The sequence below is a fragment of the Salvelinus sp. IW2-2015 genome, linkage group LG27 (assembly GCF_002910315.2).
Source record: "Salvelinus sp. IW2-2015 linkage group LG27, ASM291031v2, whole genome shotgun sequence".
Lineage (NCBI taxonomy): Eukaryota > Metazoa > Chordata > Actinopteri > Salmoniformes > Salmonidae > Salvelinus > Salvelinus sp. IW2-2015.
The window spans coordinates 9,184,491-9,202,658 of NC_036867.1; the positions used below are offsets into that span (position 1 = coordinate 9,184,491).

Below are 18,168 nucleotides of genomic sequence, written 5' to 3' on the forward strand. Positions count from 1 at the left end.
TCTCTCATTCCCTTCTGGGTCAGCGAGCGCCGGATGAGATGTCCCTCATTCCTCACACAGCATTGTTGGTTCCCTTCCCTTGTCCTAGTCCAAGCCAGGACAGCTGAGTGAAAGAGCCATCTCATCCCTCTTCAATGTAGGCTGCTAGCCCCCCCCCCCTCCCTCCTGCTGGAACTGTCCCCCTGGCCTCAGCACAAACAGGCCTGTGTGTTAGTTTTTACACCACCTTCTTGTTCCCTTGTAGGGACTGGAAGGCCACAGCCGCTCACTCTTATTAGCTGGAAGAGAGAGTTTAGTTCTGACGATACATGTTTAGATCATCATCAAAGGCGCTTGTTTGATGCTGATGGCATTGACCATGTGTTGGCTCATTGCCTCTGGTCACTACAAATGGCATATATATATATAAAGGAAAATTGCATATTTTCTCTCTAACCTTTTTTTCCCTCACATTTTTTGGTATTCACTGGGATTTGACACAGCCTAACCGTTGTGGAGAATGGTTTGTGGTTTTTGTGGAGCATATCCTTAATGTTTGATCTGAGTTGTCTAGTTGTTGACTGTGACTAGTCCCTACAGTAGCTAGCCTGCATGTTGCAACCCTGTTCTCTAGTACCGCTGAACATGCTGCCTGGTCCATGAGCGAAGCTGCCTGGTCCATGGGTTACTGGAGGCCTCAGAGCACAGAGCAAGGCCCACTAACAAACATGTGACTTGCCACTGCCCGACACACAGCCAAAAGAGAGCGAGAGAATGTAGAGGGGGATGGAGAAAGGAGGAGAGGAGGATATCAGTTGGCATCATTCAGGGTCTACTATGCTCTAGGGGAGTTAGAGCTCTCGAGTAACCGTGTCAGTGCAGCCAAGGACTCACTAGTTGTGCTGCCTAAGTCTAGGGGCCTTCAAAGTATTCACACCTCTTGAATTATTCCACATTTTGTTTTACAGCCTGAATGACAAATGTGTGTGTGTGTGTGTGTGTGTGTGTATGTATGTATGTATGTATGTATGTATGTATATATACAGTGGGGCAAAAAAGTATTTAGTCAGCCACCAATTGTGCAAGTTCTCCCACTTAAAAAGATGAGAGAGGCCTGTAATTTTCATCATAGGTACACTTCAACTATGACAGACAAAATGAGAAAAAAAAATCCAGAAAATCACATTGTAGTATTTTTAAAACTCTAACTGTGGAAAAAGTCAAGGGGTGTGAATACTTTCTGAAGGCTCTGTATCTGGTCCTTGCCCTTATTACCCTGATCCTGCTCCCTCTGGTTGTTTTTTTAATCTGCCTGGGACTGCTTCTACACCACCTTTCTAGGTGTGTGTGTGATTTTTATTATTTTTTAATTTTATTCATTATTTATTTTATTACTATTTTTTAAATGTTTCATATATAACCATGACCCAATTGGGATTAGAGGTAGACATGGAACAGTTTGTATGCCTTGGAGAGTGTTTGGTGTGTGTGGTTGGGTGTATTTTTTGAGTTGTTAGATCACTGTGAGAGCTTTGTTTACGCTCCTTCTGTCCTCCAGGTCCGCTCCCCTAAATTAGGAAATAATTCCAATCGTGCCTATTTTGTTGAGCTGTTTTACCGGGTAGACTTTGTTTACTTGATGTAGAGCAAACATCAGGGGGTTGGAGAAAGCGAGAAAGGACATTTGTTTTTTTCCCCCTATACATTTTATGACACCTAACAAATGGTGCTTTGCCACAGACTAAATAAATTACCTGCTTCTTCAGTGCCAGCTACTCCTCCCCTGTTCCCTGGTTAAATTAGTTGCTTTCTGTGCTATCTAAGGATGAATTCCTTATGCCTGCCATTTACTTGTGTGTGTCTGTCTGCTGTTGTGTCATATCTGAGGAATGATGGAAAGGGGAGCAGATTGAATCCGCCGGCTGTTGGACAACTGCTCTGCTCTCCTGGCAACGGCTCTCATCTTTTGCTATCTAGGCCTATCTTCTCTCACTCTTTCTGTCCTTCTCCCTACCTCCTTTTTTTTTTTATCGCCGTCTCTCTCTGCTGAAGGAAACCACAGATCTAATCAGACTCATCCTGCCTTACTCATGCCCCCTGTGTGCCAGCCTCGGTGCCCACTGCCCAAGTACCTCCCAACTACAAAGGAATTGAATGTTCCCATGTATAAAGGGACGCTCAGCAGCCTAAAGAGACTTTTTCCCCTCATGTTCTCTCTCCTTTGATAACTAACTGATATGAAAAGATGGGATGAGGGAACAGTACAGTGGGTGAACCGGATGGGTGATTCGTATTAGAATTCTGCTTTCACCTGTTGATGGAAACCACTGTGGGATTATGACAGCTCTCATACTGAACAGCTACTTTTGTTTTCTCACTACTGAACTTAGTTGAATGCATTGACTGTAATTCACTCTGGATGAGAGCGTCTGCCACTACCCCTAGATTCACTTTTGTACTGGTCTGAGATCAGATGAGACACTGGAAAAGTATTGTTCCATTCACAGACGTGTTTATTTAGTCTAGTCGCTGCGTGCGTGTCTGTCTGATTAATTTTCCCATGCCAAGCAAGCAGTGAGTCGCACTCTCCACATCCAAAATAGGACCAGACTGTGACCGAGACAACTACGGGCGGCTGGTGGCACCTTAAATGGGGAGGACGGGCTCATAGTAATGGCTGGAACTGAATAAATGAAATGTGTTTGATACCGTTCCATTCACTCCATTTCAGCCATTATGAGCTGTCCTCCCCTCAGCAGCTTCCTGTGGTCCCAACCCTGACTATCTGGTTCTCTCGCGTTCTCTCTTGGTCTGCCACGCCATTCCAGCTGTGCCGGCAGACACTGAAACATGACCGACTTGTCTCAAAATCGTTTAATCTCTTCCCTAGGTTTCTCTTCTCCTCAATGGTCACTGATGGGCGAAATGATTGAAACTTAGATTTCCACAATAGTAATTTTGTATGCCACGTTGGTGCAGATCAGTGCTGTTTTGACTTTATAACAACATTTCTCATTCTTGGAAGCTTTTCATGTCTAATGGGCTCTAGAGTTGAGGTGTCTTTGCCATGACAAAGGGCCGTACACATGGCAACCTTCCAAAGACACACAGACAGTCACACCATCCACCTCCTCCCCTGAGGCCAAGCAGTATTATTAAGGTGGAGGTATGGAGACCGTCTAGACACTTGAGATATGCTCCGCTGCCATAATAGTTGTCTGGGTTTTGAGTGACTAGTTGTTTAGAGTAAACTGTGAAGGGCAGGCACCAGGGTTATGGGAGGGACAGACTCACTCCTCTCTAGGTTATTCACAAAATAATTTAGGTTGTGCGCGCTTTCTCGGTCTCTCTCTTCTACTTTGTTTCTAGCGCTCTCTCTTTCACTCACTCTCTCAAGTTGTCCTTTTAGTTGCCCTTTCTGTCCCCCCCTTTCCCCCCTGCCTGAGTAGCCTTTCCTCACACTCGGTTGTCATTACACACACCTAAACAGAGGTTAGGGCTTGGCGTCTGTCGGCCTTGATGTTTGACTCCCAGGTGGGGAGTGTGTGTGTGAGCCAGGTGCCATAGCGAGCGTGTGTTTATTGGGAAGCTAGGGGCCAAAAGCCACACTGAAGTAGCCTAGTCAGCTATAGATACCCTACCCCCAGACCTGCCAATGGAGCCACCACCACCAACCAGCCTTGTAAGCATAGGAAGGCACCTCGCGTAACGACTGTCTATCTGTTCAGTAAATAATTTATCCCCCAATGTCTAGTAGTGGTCTGACGGTTTAGACTGGCCATGCATGCTGTCTGTATGTCTGACCTAGTTCAGCATCTATCTAACTGAATCCCTCAAATGGTTAGAAAGCTTTGAACTGACAGGCATCCGTGCTGAGTTTAAAGAGCAATTTGTCTGTATCGACAGGTATAAATGAGGGCTGCAAAGTGAAAACAGATTTCAATTCCCAAAGTCTCATTTTGAAGTTGGAACTGCTACAGGTCTCAGTCAGAGTGATAGGCCTAGGCTGCTCAAACCTGCTCCAAGTTATACGCACTCAGCCATAGCAACACAACCATACCATTAGACTAAACCTTTGGCGTAGAGGTAGAGGGAGAAGGAAGTGTAATAGAGATGGAAAAGGAGAAGAGGAAGAGAATAAATAGAGAAAGAAAGAAGTGTAACCATAGTGAGGGAGAGGTAGCCTGGATAGAGAAATGGAGAGGGAGAAGCAACTTAAACTGACCCAGCTAGGTTCATAGTAAATCTGTAGGTCTAAACCAGCACAAAGCTCTTGGTGGTTGTTGTGAGAAGGTGAAAGTCTGGCACGTTCGCTCTTGACAATGTCTCATGTTTCATCTGCAAGTGTTCTGGCTGCAAACGGGCTGAGCAGGAAGGAAGCTGACTAAGGGGAAGTGAGACTACGGGTGGTTAGGTGAATCACATCACCTCAGAGTGGGCTAGCGTTGTTTTGACGTGTTGTTGACTTGTTGTTTTCGATTAGTGTAGCAGACAGCATTGAGGTTTTTCTGTGCTGGATTGTAACTACTTATTTGTTGCTTTTATGTTAACTGCCACACACACACACACACACACACACACACACACACACACACACACACACACACACACACACACAGTGAAATTGCGCTCTTGTATTGTAGCATGCACTCTGTTCAGTTCCTTTTGTGGGGAAGAAAATAAGTGGTAATCTCTCCTTTGTCCTCATGTTCCCTCCCCACTCTCTCTTTCTTTCTACCTGAATCTCTGTTCCCTCTCTCTCCTTTCTCTCATCCCACCCTCTTATAGCCTTGCAGTGTTACTGCCAGCGATGTCTCAACTCCACGTGCATCACGGATGGCCTGTGCTTCGTGTCCGTCAAGAAGTCTGGCAGCAGCATCACCGCCGAGAGCAGCATGTGTGTCCCAGAGAACGAGCTGATTCCGCGTGACCGCCCCTTCATCTGCGCACCCTCCACCAAGGACGACACTGGCATCTACCCCATGTGCTGCGCCACCGACTGGTGCAACAAGAACCCCGACCTCAGCGTCTTCCCAGGTCCGTCCCTTGTGTGTCTGTCTGCGTGTGTCTCATAAATGCACACAGTAAACTAAGAACCCAAGCCTTTGCATTTATAAGGGCTAGACTGTAGGCCTCAGGGTTATTTATACATGGACTGTTCTACTGTACTGTGGAGTACTATCTAGGGTCCTCAAATTCAAATCTGGACCGCAAAGTAGAGCTGGGCGATATGGCAAAAAAAATCCACATCGAGATAAGTTTCCCAAATTGACGTGAAAACTAGAACGTTAAGTTTCTAACGTTAATATGCACCATAAAAATAAAAAAATCCTTTAAAAATTCTATTACTACTGGTTTGATGGTTGTTGCCATCAACTGTCCCGTTAACGATCACCCATATTAGCAAACTTATTTCATTTCAAACTTCACATTTCTCTAGTATTTAAGCTACTTATCGTAATGAACGATATCAGAAAAATGCCTGTGATAAGTGGCCGGTGTCGATAATTTTTGGTTTATTGTCCCAGCTCTACCTCGACGCTAGTTACGCTGCTTCTTTTCGTTCTTCCCCTCCAATCAGGCTAAAGATGGTTTCATATGGGCCTAGTGTGTTTCCCCTTACTGCGGCAATGACAATGCTGATTATTTATTTAAATTCCTTACTACAGTCCTCCAGCCCAATCACAGGTAGGTCTTTGGATATAGGCAAATCAGCTATTTTCTTTAGTTGCCTTTTTCTATTATACAGTAAAAAGTGTGAAGTTAAATTCATTGTGTTTTATTGAGTAGAGGTGTGAATACAGGGCCGAATAGTAAATGTTGGTATTTTTCGCATGTTTCTGCGCAAAAATGTTTGGTCACCTTTTTTGGCTCTCACCAGGTCAAATCAATTTTTATTTGTCACACGCACTGAATACAACAGGTGTAGTTGTAGACCTTAACATGAAATGCTTGCAAGCCCTACCAACAATGCAGTTTTAAGAAAATAGACTTCAATATTAAAACTTATAATTACATTTAAATATTTGCTAAATCCGCTAAAGTTAAAAAAACAAACTACAAATAACAAGAAGCTATATCCAGGGGGTACCTGTACCGAGTCCCCCCCAAAAAATATATATAATTTTTTTTAAATGCACCTTTATTTAACCAGGTAAGCTAGTTGAGAACAAGTTCTCATTTACAACTGCGACCTGGCCAAGATAAAGCAAAGAAGTGCGACACAAACAACAACACAGAGGTTACACATGATGGAATAAACAACCGTACAGTCAATATAATAACACAATAGAAAAGAGTCTATATACAGTGTGTGCAAATGGCGTGAGGAGGTAGGCAATAAATAGGCCATAGTAGCGAAGTAATTACAATTTAGCAAATTAACACTGGAGTGATAAATGTTGTGATTTTGGATGGTGAGATGGCTAGCAACAATGACTAAAAGCTGCCATGTGGGGAATCGTAGGTGGCTCGTTTCAGCTAACTTTATCTTGTTCTTGATAACATGTCTGGTTTTAACTGTTACATCTATGCTAATATGGTAAAAATTCAGTAGCTAGCTAACCATCAACTGTAACAATGTATTTGAAAGACAAGTGCACATTTTGTTTTCAGTAAACATTGGAGACTAAGTTTGGTTTACATGTTGTCAGCAATCTAAGCCAACTCTGTCTGTTTTGCCCCATAGTCCGCACGTGTTGGTTTTGATGCTAAACAACCAACCTGACTATGGGATAATGGATGGGATAATGGAGAGTGAATGTAATTATTTCTTCATCTTGCTAGATAGCGTGGCAAAGCATTTGTGTTTGTGTGCACTGTGCCCCATTTTAGTTTCATATGAAATGTGTATAACTGCCTGGCTCAGTTAGCTAGCTAGCTAAGTAATGAGCAGTTGACATTTAAACTAGAACCTAACAAAACAATTCTTCTTTAAGCACAAAACTCTTTAGCTAGATTTAAAATAATTATATAAAGACTTGTATTATGCATCATTTATGTATTAGAACCATTCTAATGAAAGGGGTGGATTATGTTGGGGAAGTGCCCTCTTTTCCCCCTTCGTTTTACTCCCCCACGTGGAGGTTTGTGCTCTCTGATTGGCTCAAAGTCAAGTTCTTGGCCACTGACAAGCATTGCGAAGTAGAAACGGCAGGGTTGTTGGTACCCGTTCAGTACACAGCAGGGAAGTCTCTTGCTCTAGCAAGAGAAAGCACAGGAGGCTGTTCAAGTACCATCGACAGTGTCAGATTAGTCTCGGTCTGTGTGTGTACCATTGAATGAATCACCCAATCTCTCAACGTCATCGAACACACACACACACACACACCACACACACACACACACAGGGGCAGGCGCTGTCACGAACCACGAAGACACAACACACCAGCACACCCGACACACACACACACACACACACACACACACACACACACAAAATCTTCAGTCCTAATTATGTCGTTACCTTGCCAATCCTAAATAGCCTTACCCATCAGTTATAAAACACATCATTACGACTTCCCTCTGTGCACAGAAATCATAGAATTAGGACAGAAATAACTGTCTGAGATTGCCATGTAGGTAGAGGAGAGGATTTTAACAACCCAAAACCCTGTTTTTAAAGGATTGACCTAGGTTAACCTATACCCGTCTTGCTACACTAAGCATTTTGTTCTGGCATAGCTTTCTGTATAGAAATTAAAACATTTATATGCAACAGATGGTTGCCCACGCAGTGTAGTTGCCCTGTTTTTGGCAAAAGGTCGATTTTTCTCCAAACTTCAACAATTCTCTGTCGCCGTACAAAGTAAGCCCACCTCTGCCCTTTTAAGTGTTGGCCGAAAGCCTTGGACCAGAGAACGCGCAGCTCCAGGACTTTAATGAACAACTTCAGTGCACCCCACACTTGACCCTTTTCGTTTGATTATTTTCCTAGCTACCCCTGTGACGTTTACAAAATTAACGGCTCATAGTGTGTCATTGCAGGAGCACTGTCTGCCCCTTTTTAAATATTTGTTTATATGTTGCTGGTTTTCTAACTATTAGAGAGGAGATTGAGTGGCCAACACAGTAGGAGCCTTTCAGATACAGTCTTGTGGTCAAAACAACATATTTTACTGTGGCCTTCAGGCCAGAACAGCTTCTCTTCCATCACTATTGATACAGCTAGAGCCTTGAGCCCCAGTGATTCATCCTATAGGCATGTGACTATACTGTACGTACTGTATCCACGTATGAAAGCGTATTAACCAGTGACTTGAAGACATTGGTGACACGGGCATATGACGAGCCATGCTATTCCTTCTGTCATCGCTTTCATATATTTGATGCTTTTCGAGGAAAAGGACCAAAGAGCCAAGACTGTAATGGTCAGACGTTTTTGAAAAGGTTGTTGGGGAACACTGGTGTGTGGGTATTCTGTTTTTAATGTACTTATAGGGTTATCCATACATGTATAATCCAGCACTTGGGTAAACTAATGGGTGTACATCCAACATTAGGCTCACTTCATGTCAACTAAAAGGCCCATTCGCCCACTCTATCCTGGACCCCTTTTCACACACAGCTGATTTGAAATTCTCTTAGGTCCAATTCAGACATTTTTAACAATTAAGTACCATACTGTTATTTTTTTGCAATTAAAATGGTGAAGAATAAACAAATTAGTGATGCACCGATATGACATTTTTGGCCGATACCGATATCCGCTGTGTACTACTCCCTTCACAGAACAGCTCAAACTGGCTCTAACCAGAATAGCAAGAGGGGGAGGCCCCGGTGCACAACTGAGCAAGAGGACAAGTACGTTAGTGTCTAGTTTGAGAAACAGACACCTCACAAGTCCTCAATTGGCAGCTTCATTAAATAGTACTCGCAAAACACCAGTCTCAACGTCAACAGCGAAGAGGCGACTCCGGGATTTTGGCCCTCTAGGTAGAGTTCCACTGGCCAGTGTCTGTGTTAATTTTCCCATTTTAAGCTTTTATTTTTATTGGCCAGTCTGAGATATGGCTTTTTCTTTGCAACTCTGCCTAGAAGGCCAGCATCCTGGAGTCGCCTCTTCACTGTTGAGACTGGTGTTTTTGCGGGTACTATTTAATAAAGCTGCCAGTTGAGGAATTGTGAGGCATCTGTATTTCAGGCTAGACACTCTAATACTTGTCCTCATGCTCAGTTGTGCACCAGGGCCTCCCACTCCTCTTTCTATTCTGGTTAGAGCCAGTTTGCACTGTTCTGTGAAGGGAGTAGTACACAGCGTTGTACCAGTTCTTACGTTTCTTGGAAATTTCATGCATGGAATAGCCTTAATTTCTCAGAACAAGAATAGACTGATGTGTTTCAGAAGTAGTTTGTTTCTAGCCATTTTGAGCCTGTAATCGAACCCACAAATGCTGATGCTCCAGATACTCAACTAGTCTAAAGAAGGCCAGTTTTTTATTGCTTCTTTAATCAGGACAACAGTTTTCAGCTGTGCTAACATAATTGCAAAAGGGTTTTCTAATGATCAATTAGCCTTTTAAAATGATAAACTTGGATTAGCTAACACAATGTGCCATTGGAACACAGGAGTGATGCTTGCTGATAATGGGCCTCTGTACGCTTAGGTAGATATTCCATAAAAAATAAGTTGTTTCCAGCTACAATAGTCATTTACAACATTAACAATGTCTACACTGTATTTCTGATCAATTATATGTTATTTTAATGGACAAAAAATTTGCTTTTCTTTCAAAAACAAGGACATTTCTAAGCAACCCCAAAGTTTTGAGTGTGTGTGTATATATACCCGAAAACGTGATTTCTCTGTATACATACATACAGTGGGGAGAACAAGTATTTGATACACTGCCGATTTTGCAGGTTTTCCTACTTACAAAGCATGTAGAGGTCTGTAATTTTTATCATAGGTACACTTCAACTGTGAGAGACGGAATCTAAAACAAAAATCCAGAAAATCACATTGTATGATTTTTAAGTATTGAATTTGCATTTTAATTGAATGAATAAGTATTGATCACCTACCAACCAGTAAGAATTCCGCTCTCACAGACCTGTTAGTTTTCTTTAAGAAGCCCTCCTGTTCGCCACTCATTACCTGATTAACTGCACCTGTTTGAACTCGTACCTGTAAAAAGACACCTGTCCACACACTCAATCAAACAGACTCCAACCTCTCCACAATGGCCAAGACCAGAGAGCTGTGTATGGACACAGGGATAAAATTGTAGACCTGCACAAGGCTGGGATGGGCTACAGGACAATAGGCAAGCAGCTTGGTGGAAGGCAACAAACTGTTGGCGCAATATTAGAAAATGAAGAAATTCAAGATGACGGTCAATCACCCTCGGCTGGGGATCCATGCAAGATCTCACCTCGTGGGCATCAATGATCATGAGGAGGTGAAGGGTCACCCAGAACTACACGGCAGGACCTGGTCATGACCTGAAGAGAGCTGGGACCACAGTCTCAAAGAAAACCATTAGTAACACACTAGCCCTCATGGATAAAATCCTGCAGCGCACGCAAGGTCCCCCTGCTCAAAGCCACGCATGTCCAGGCCCGTCTGAAGTTTGCCAATGACCATCTGGATGATCCAGAGGAGGAATGGGAGAAGGTCATGTGGTCTGATGAGACAAAAATAGAGCTTTTTGGTCTAAACTCCACTCGCTGTGTTTGGAGGAAGAAGGATGAGTACAACCCCAAGAACACCATCCCAACCGTGAAGCATGGAGGTGGAAACATAATTCTTTGGGGGTGCTTTTCTGCAAAGGGGACAGGCCGACTGCACCATATTGAGGGGAGGATGGATGGGGCCATGTATCGCGAGATCTTGGCCAACAACCTCCTTCCCTCAGTAAGAGCATTGAAGATTAGTCGTGGCTGGGTCTTCCAGCATGACAACAACCCGAAACACACAGCCAGGGCAACTAAGGAGTGGCTCCGTAAGAAGCATCTCAAGGTCCTGGAGTGGCCTAGCCAGTCTCCAGACCTGAACCCAATAGAAAATCTTTGGAGGGAGCTGAAAGTCCGTATTGCCCAGCGACAGCCCCGAAACCTGAAGTATCTGGAGAAGGTCTGTAATGGAGGAGTGGGCCAAAATCCCTGCTGCAGTGTGTGCAAACCTGGTCAAGGACTACAGGAAACATATGATCTCTAATTGCAAACAAAGGTTTCTGTACCAAATATTAAGTTCTGCCTTTCTGATGTATCAAATAATTATGCCATGCAATAAAATGCAAGTTAATTACTTAAAAATCATACAATGTGATTTTCTGGATTTTTGTTTTAGATTCCGTCTCTCACAGTTGAAGTGTACCTATGATAAAAATGACAGACCTCTACATGCTTTGTAAGTAGGAAAACCTGCAAAATCGGCAGTGTATCAAATACTTGTTCTCCCCACTGTACATGCATACATACATACATACATACATACATACATATATATATATATAACACACACACGGAGAGAGAGAAATCACGTTTTTGGCTGTACTGGACCTTTTTAAATAGTTATTCATTTAGATGGAACAATTGTAAAGAATGTCGATAGTTACCAAAGTGAATTAACAAACTCCTATTGATTGTGAACAAAATTCTCATTATTAAAAGAACTGTGTGAATTTGTGCCCGTGGACATCTTTTTCTCTTCGTCCAACCAGAGATGAGCCTAAAACCAAACCCAACACAGTCAAAAGAAAAGCAGCTGTATCTAGCTCCTCTTTTAACCCCTTCTTTTCCCTCCTCCCTGTAGTGCCGACGGTGAAGCCGGTTCCCCTGGGGCCTGTGGCGCTGGCAGCGGTCATCGCGGGGCCTGTGTGCGTGCTGTGCTTCGTGCTGATGCTGGTCTTCTACATCTGCCACAGCCGTGCGGGCGTCCACCACCGCGTACCCAACGAGGAGGACCCCTCCATGAACCACCCCTTCCTCAACGTGGGCTCCACCCTCCAAGACCTCATCTACGACATGACCACCTCTGGCTCCGGCTCTGGTGGGTTAGGTAGCCATGGGGTGAGGGGGTGGGGATGTGTGTGTGTGACTGTGTTGGAGGGGTCTCTGCTCATGCAGGACCGCTCATGTTTTGTTATATTATTTAATCCCCCCAAAAAATCTGTATTTGTTTGTTTTAGTATTAATAGATCCTTTTGGTGTGTGCCTTATCTGCTCCGATGTGGCTACTCGTGTTGCGTTGCTTCTTTGTTTGGCTGTGCGTGTGCAATTGAATGAGCGTGCGACTGTTCAGTGCGCGAGCTTACCAGCATGCGTCTTGGTGTGCCTGTGTGAATAACTGAGTGTGTGTGTAGCTACAGAACAGTGCTTAGAGACACACTCCGCTGTGAGACGATGGGGGAGATCGAGCCAGGGAGAAGTGACTCCCGCCCTCAGTGAGTGTGTAGTGAAGGCAGCCGTTATCTTATCGGTCCATCTCTAGCTCAGATGAGCTCAGCCTTAACTGTGGCGTAATGGAAGCGGTGCGGCCCGTGGCTCTATTGACAGCCGCTCTCAACCCCAGACGCCAGCCGGGAGACGTGGTGAGAGAACTGGCACGCGGAAACCTTGTCTTCTTGTTCCGACCAGCAATTAACAGCTCACTATCAGGACTGGCAGAGAAATCCACACCTCTAGGATACCTGGATTTGATTCAGAATCAACTTCTTGGGACTTTTTGCGCGAAAATGTGAATAGATTTTTGGTTATGATTTGTAGGATTTTCCATTCTAGGACAAAGTTGATTTGTACTTTCTGCAAGATATCAAAACTGGAGGACCAGCTAAGTCCGCAGTCTAACTGAATTTGACAAACCTGTCAGTGTCTCCTTTTTTCCGGCTTTTAGAGTGGATTTTTCATTTTCAGAATGGGATCTTAAATTACCCAGCTTAATGTTTTGCTCTTTGTCGAAGCAGGTGAATAAATCCACAGTCTGCCTGAATTAAGTACACACAGACAAAAAGGATGAGGAGCACGGCACAGATGAAAGACTTTCAAAAGTACGATTTAGGGGCCTACTATAGTCATGGAAAAACCAAGGCATTCAGTCCACTCATGCAGCATGTAGACTAAAATACACTGCTCAAAAAAATAAAGGGAACACTTAAACAACACAATGTAACTCCAAGTCAATCACACTTCTATGAAATCAAACTGTCCACTTAGGAAGCAACACTGATTGACAATAAATTTCACATGCTGTTGTGCAAATGGAATAGACAAAAGGTGGAAATTATAGGCAATTAGCAAGACACCCCCAAAAAAGGAGTGATTCTGCAGGTGGTGACCACAGACAACTTCTCAGTTCCTATGCTTCCTGGCTGATGTTTTGGTCACTTTTGAATGCTGGCGGTGCTCTCACTCTAGTGGTAGCATGAGACGGAGTCCAATTAGCAAGACACCCCAAAAAGGAGTGATTTCTGCAGGGTGAGTGGACCACGAGACGAACTCTGCAGTTCCTATGCTGTCCTGCGTGATGTTTTGGTCACTTTTTGCAACGCTGGCCGGTGTCTCTTTCACTCATATGTGGTAGCATGAGACGAGTCTATGCAACACGAATCACAATGGATCAGGTAGTGCAGTTTCATTCCAGGATGGCACATCAGTGCGAGCTGGTGGCAAAAAAGGTTTGCTGTGTGTCTGTCAGTCTAGTGTCCGAGAGCATGGAGCGCTACCAGGAGACAGGCCAGTACATCAGGAGACGTGGAGGAGGCGTAGGAGGGCAACAACCCAAGCAGCAGGACGCTACCATCTGCCTTTGTGCAAGGAGTGCACTAGCACAGAAGCCGCTGCCAAAATGACTCTTGAACCTCCAGCAGGCCACAAATGTGCATGTGTCGCCCTACAATTGCGGGTTCAGGAAACAGACTCCAATGCAGGCGGGTATGAGGGCCGACGTCCGCACAGTGGGCGGTTTTGTGCTTCAACATCCAGCACACCTGGCAGGACGCTTGGCATGCTGCGATGAAACACAGATTGGCAAATTCGCCCTGGCGCCCCTGGGCTCTTCACAGATGAAACAGCAAGGTTCACCACTGAGCACACTACTTTCTTGCCCGATTCGCTAGTATTTCCAGTGAGCACTTGAAGACGTAGACAGAGTCGACATACGCCGTGGAGAACTTCTGCGTGCCTCAAACTATCAATCCAGCATTGACCGGTTTGGCGGGGGCAGTCATGTGTGGGGTGGCTTAATGTTCTATGTGGGTCCGCACAGCCCTCACATAGTGCTCGCCAGGAGGTTAGCCTGACTGACATTAGGTTTGACCGGGATTGAAGATCCTCAGACCCCTTGTGAAGACCATATGCTCGACACATCACATTTGTTGGGCCTCGCTGGAGGTCATTTGCAGGGCTCTGGCAGTGCACCTCCTTTGCACAAAAAGGGGGTGCGTCCATGCCTGCGCTGGGTTCATTGTTGGCCCTCAACACGCCTCTCTCCATCGTCTCCTGATGATGTACTGGCCTGTTCTCCTTGGTAGCGCCCCATGCTCTGGGACACTAACGCTGACAGACACAGCAAACCTTTTTTGCCAAGGCTCGCATGATGTTGCATCCTGATGAAACTGCACTACCTGAAGCCACTTGTGTGGGTTTTGTAGCGAGCTCCGGCTCATGCACCGACTAGAGTGAGACACCGCCAGCATTCAATAAGTGACAAAAATAGCATCCAGCCAGGCAGCTATAGGAACGTGAGAAGTGTCTGTGCTGGTCTCACCACTGCCAAATCACTCCTTTTTTTTGGGCTGGTGTTCTTGCTATTGGCCGTAATAATTCCACCTTTTTGTCTATTTCCATTGCACAACAGCATGTGAAATATTATTGTCATCAGTGTTGCTTCCTAAGTGGACAGTTTTGATTTCATAGCAAGTGTGATTTGATGGTAGTTGACATTGTGTTGTTTAAGTGTCCCTTTAATTTTTTGGCAGTGGATTATAGTCTACATGCTGCATGAGTGGACTTGATGCCTTGGTTCTTTCTCATGACTATAGTGAGCGGTTCTAGATCGTCTTTTGGAAATGATCTATCATCGTGTGCGCAGTGCTCCTCTCTGCTTTTCCGATTGTCGTGTGTGTACTCTAATTCAGGCGAATCGTGGATTTACTTCACTCTGCTTCGACAAAGAGCGAGAGAACAGATAGCTTTGGGTAATTTTAGAGATCCCATTTGAAGAATGAGAAAAATTCCACTCTCAAAAGCCGGAAAAAAGGAGACACTGACAGTTGTCAAATCATTAGGACTGGCCGGACGTTAGCTGGTCCTCCAGTTTTGATATCTTTTAGCAGAAAGTCATATCATGTTGGTTTCCTAGAAATGGAAAATTCCATACAAGATCATAACCAAAAATCTATTCACATTTTCGGCAAAACAGTCCCAAGAGAGGTTGATTCTGAATCAAATCCTAGGTATGCTAGAAGGTGTGATTTCTCTGCCAGTCCTGATAGTGAGCTGTTTTATTGCTTGGTCGGAACCGAAAGACAAGGTTTCCCCAGCGTGCCAGTTGGTCTTCCCTCTCACCACGTTCCCGGCTGGCGTCTGGGGGTTGAGAGCGCTGTCAATAGAGCACGGGCCGCACCGCTTCCATTACGCAAGTTAAGCTGAAGCTCATCTGAGCTAGAGATGACCGAAAGATAACGGCTCCTTTCACTACACACTCACTGAGGGCGGAGTCACTTCTCCCTGGCCGATCTCCCCATCGTCCTCCAGCGAGTGTGTCTCTAAGCCACTGTTCTGTAGCTACACACACACTCAGTTATTCACACAGACACCAAGACGCATGCTGGTAAGCTTCGCCCACTGAACAGTCGCACGCTCATTCAATTGCACACGCACAGCCAAACAAACGAAGCCATACGCAACGCAGTAGCCACATCGGAGCAGATAACCGGCACACACCAAAAGGATCTAGGTAATACTAAACAACAAATACAGCATTTTTTGGGGGGATTAAATAATATAACCAAACATGAGCGGTCCTGCATGAGCCAGAGGACCCCTCAACACAGTCACACACAACACATTCCCCACCCCCTCACCCCATGGCTACCAACCACCAGAGCCCAGAGCCAGAGGTGTCATGTCGTAGATGAGGTCTTTGGAGGGGGAGCCCACGTTGAGGAAGGGTGTTCATGGAGGTCCCTCCTCGTTGGGTACGCGGTGGGACGCCCGCACGGCTGTGGCCGATGTAGAAGACCAAGCATCAGCACGAAGCACAGCACGCACACGGCCCCGACCGATGACCGTGCCAGCGCCACAGGCCCCAGGGAACCGGCTTCACCGTCGGCACTATCAGGGAGGAGGGAAAAGAAGGGGTTAAAAGAGGAGCTAGATCAGCTGCTTTTCTTTGACTGTGTTTGGTTTGCGTTTTAGGCTCATCTCTGTTGGACGAAGAGAAAAAGATGTCCACGGGCACAAATCACACAGTTCTTTTATAATGAGAATTTTTGTTCACAATCAATTAGGGAGTTGTTAATTCACTTTGGTAAACTATCGACATTCTTTACAATTGTTCCATCTAAATGGAAGAACTATTTAAAAAGGTCCAGTACGCCAAAAACAGTGATTTCTCTCTCTCCGTGTGTGTGTACATATATATATATATTGTATGTATGTGATGTATGTATGTATGTATGCATGTACAGTGGAGAGAACAAGTATTTGATACACTGCGATTTTGCAGTTTTCCTAACTCACAAAAGCATGTAGAGCCGTCTGTCATTTTTATCATAGGACACTTCAAACGTGAGAGACGGAATCTAAAACAAAAATCCAGAAAATCAACATTGTATGATTTTTAAGTAATTAACTGCATTTTATTGCATGGCATAATTATTTGATACATCAGAAAGGCCAGAACTTAATATTTGGACAGAACCTTTGTTTGCCAATTAGAGATCATATGTTTCCTGTAGTCCTTGACCAGTTGCACACACCTGCAGCAGGGATTTGGGCCCACTCCTCCATACAGACCTTCTCCAGATACTTCAGTTTCGGGGCTGTCGCTGGGCAATACGGACTTTCAGCTCCCTCCAAAGATTTTCTATTGGTTCAGGTCTGGAGACAAAGATGCTAGGGCCACTCCAGAGACCCTTTGAGATGCTTTTTACGGAGCCACTCCTGTTGCCCTGGCTGTGTTTCGGGTTGTGTCAGCTGGAAGAACCCAGCCACGGACTAATCTTCAATGCTCTTACTGAGGGAAGAGGTTGTTGGCCAAGATCCTCGCGACTAACATGGCCCCATCCATCACTCCCTCAATATGTGCACGCGGCCTGTCCCCTTTGCAGAAAAGCACCCCCAAAGAATTATGTTTCCACCTCCATGCCTTCACGTTGGAATGGTGTTCTTGCGGTGTACTCATCCTTCTTCCTCCAAACACAGCGGTTGAGTTTAGACCAAAAAGCTCTATTTTGTCTATCAGACCACTGACTTCTCCCATTCCTCCTCTGGATCATCGCAGATGGTCATTGGCAAACTTCAGACGGGCCTGGACATGCGCTGGCTTGGCAGGGGGAGCCTTGCGTGCGCTGCAGGATTTAATCCATGCACGGCGTAGTGTGTTACTAATGTTTTCTTTGAGACTGTGTCCCAGCTCTCTTCAGGTCATGACCAGGTCCTGCCGTGTAGTTCTGGGCTGCATCCCTCACCTCCTCATGTCATGATGCCCCACGAAGGTGAGATCTTGCATGGATCCCCAGACGAGGTGATTGACCGTCATCTTGAATTCTTCAATTTTCTAATAAGCGCCAACAGTTCGTTGCCTTCTTCACCAAGCTGCTTGCCTATTGTCCTGTAAGCCCATCCCAGCCTGTGCAGGTCTACCAATTTATCCCTGATGTCGCATACACAGCTCTCTGGTCTTGCCATTGTGGAGGTTTGGAGTCTGTTTGATTGAGTGTGTGGACAGGTCTGTCTTTTATACAGGTAACGAGTTCAAACAGGTGCAGTTAATACAGGTAATGAGTTGGCGAACAGAGGCTTCTTAAAAGAAACTAACAGGTCTTTGAGAGACGGAATTCTTACTGGTGGTGTATCAAATACTTATTGTCATGCAATAAATGCAAAGTCAATACTTAAAAATCATACAATGTGATTTTCTGGATTTTTGTTTTAGAATTCGCCTCACAGTTGAAGTGTTTTACCCTATTTTGGAATTAACAAAATTACAGACCTCTACATGCTTTATCTCTTCTCCTTTTTTTT

The 18,168-nt window shown here is 44.8% G+C and overlaps 1 protein-coding gene across 3 annotated transcripts in view; it reads left to right on the forward strand.

The window, feature by feature from the left end:
• tgfbr1b (transforming growth factor, beta receptor 1 b) overlaps nucleotides 1–18,168 on the forward strand; it is a 60,321-nt gene that overhangs the window by 20,430 nt on the left and 21,723 nt on the right. For 2 of the 3 annotated variants that reach the window (XM_023972980.2, XM_023972978.2), the window contains exons 2-3: nucleotides 4,768–5,016; nucleotides 11,735–11,980. In XM_023972980.2, coding sequence (XP_023828748.1) covers nucleotides 4,768–5,016; nucleotides 11,735–11,980 — 495 coding nt within the window. The remainder of the gene's footprint in view (nucleotides 1–4,767; nucleotides 5,017–11,734; nucleotides 11,981–18,168) is intronic. The other variant, XM_023972979.3, reaches the window with a different exon arrangement.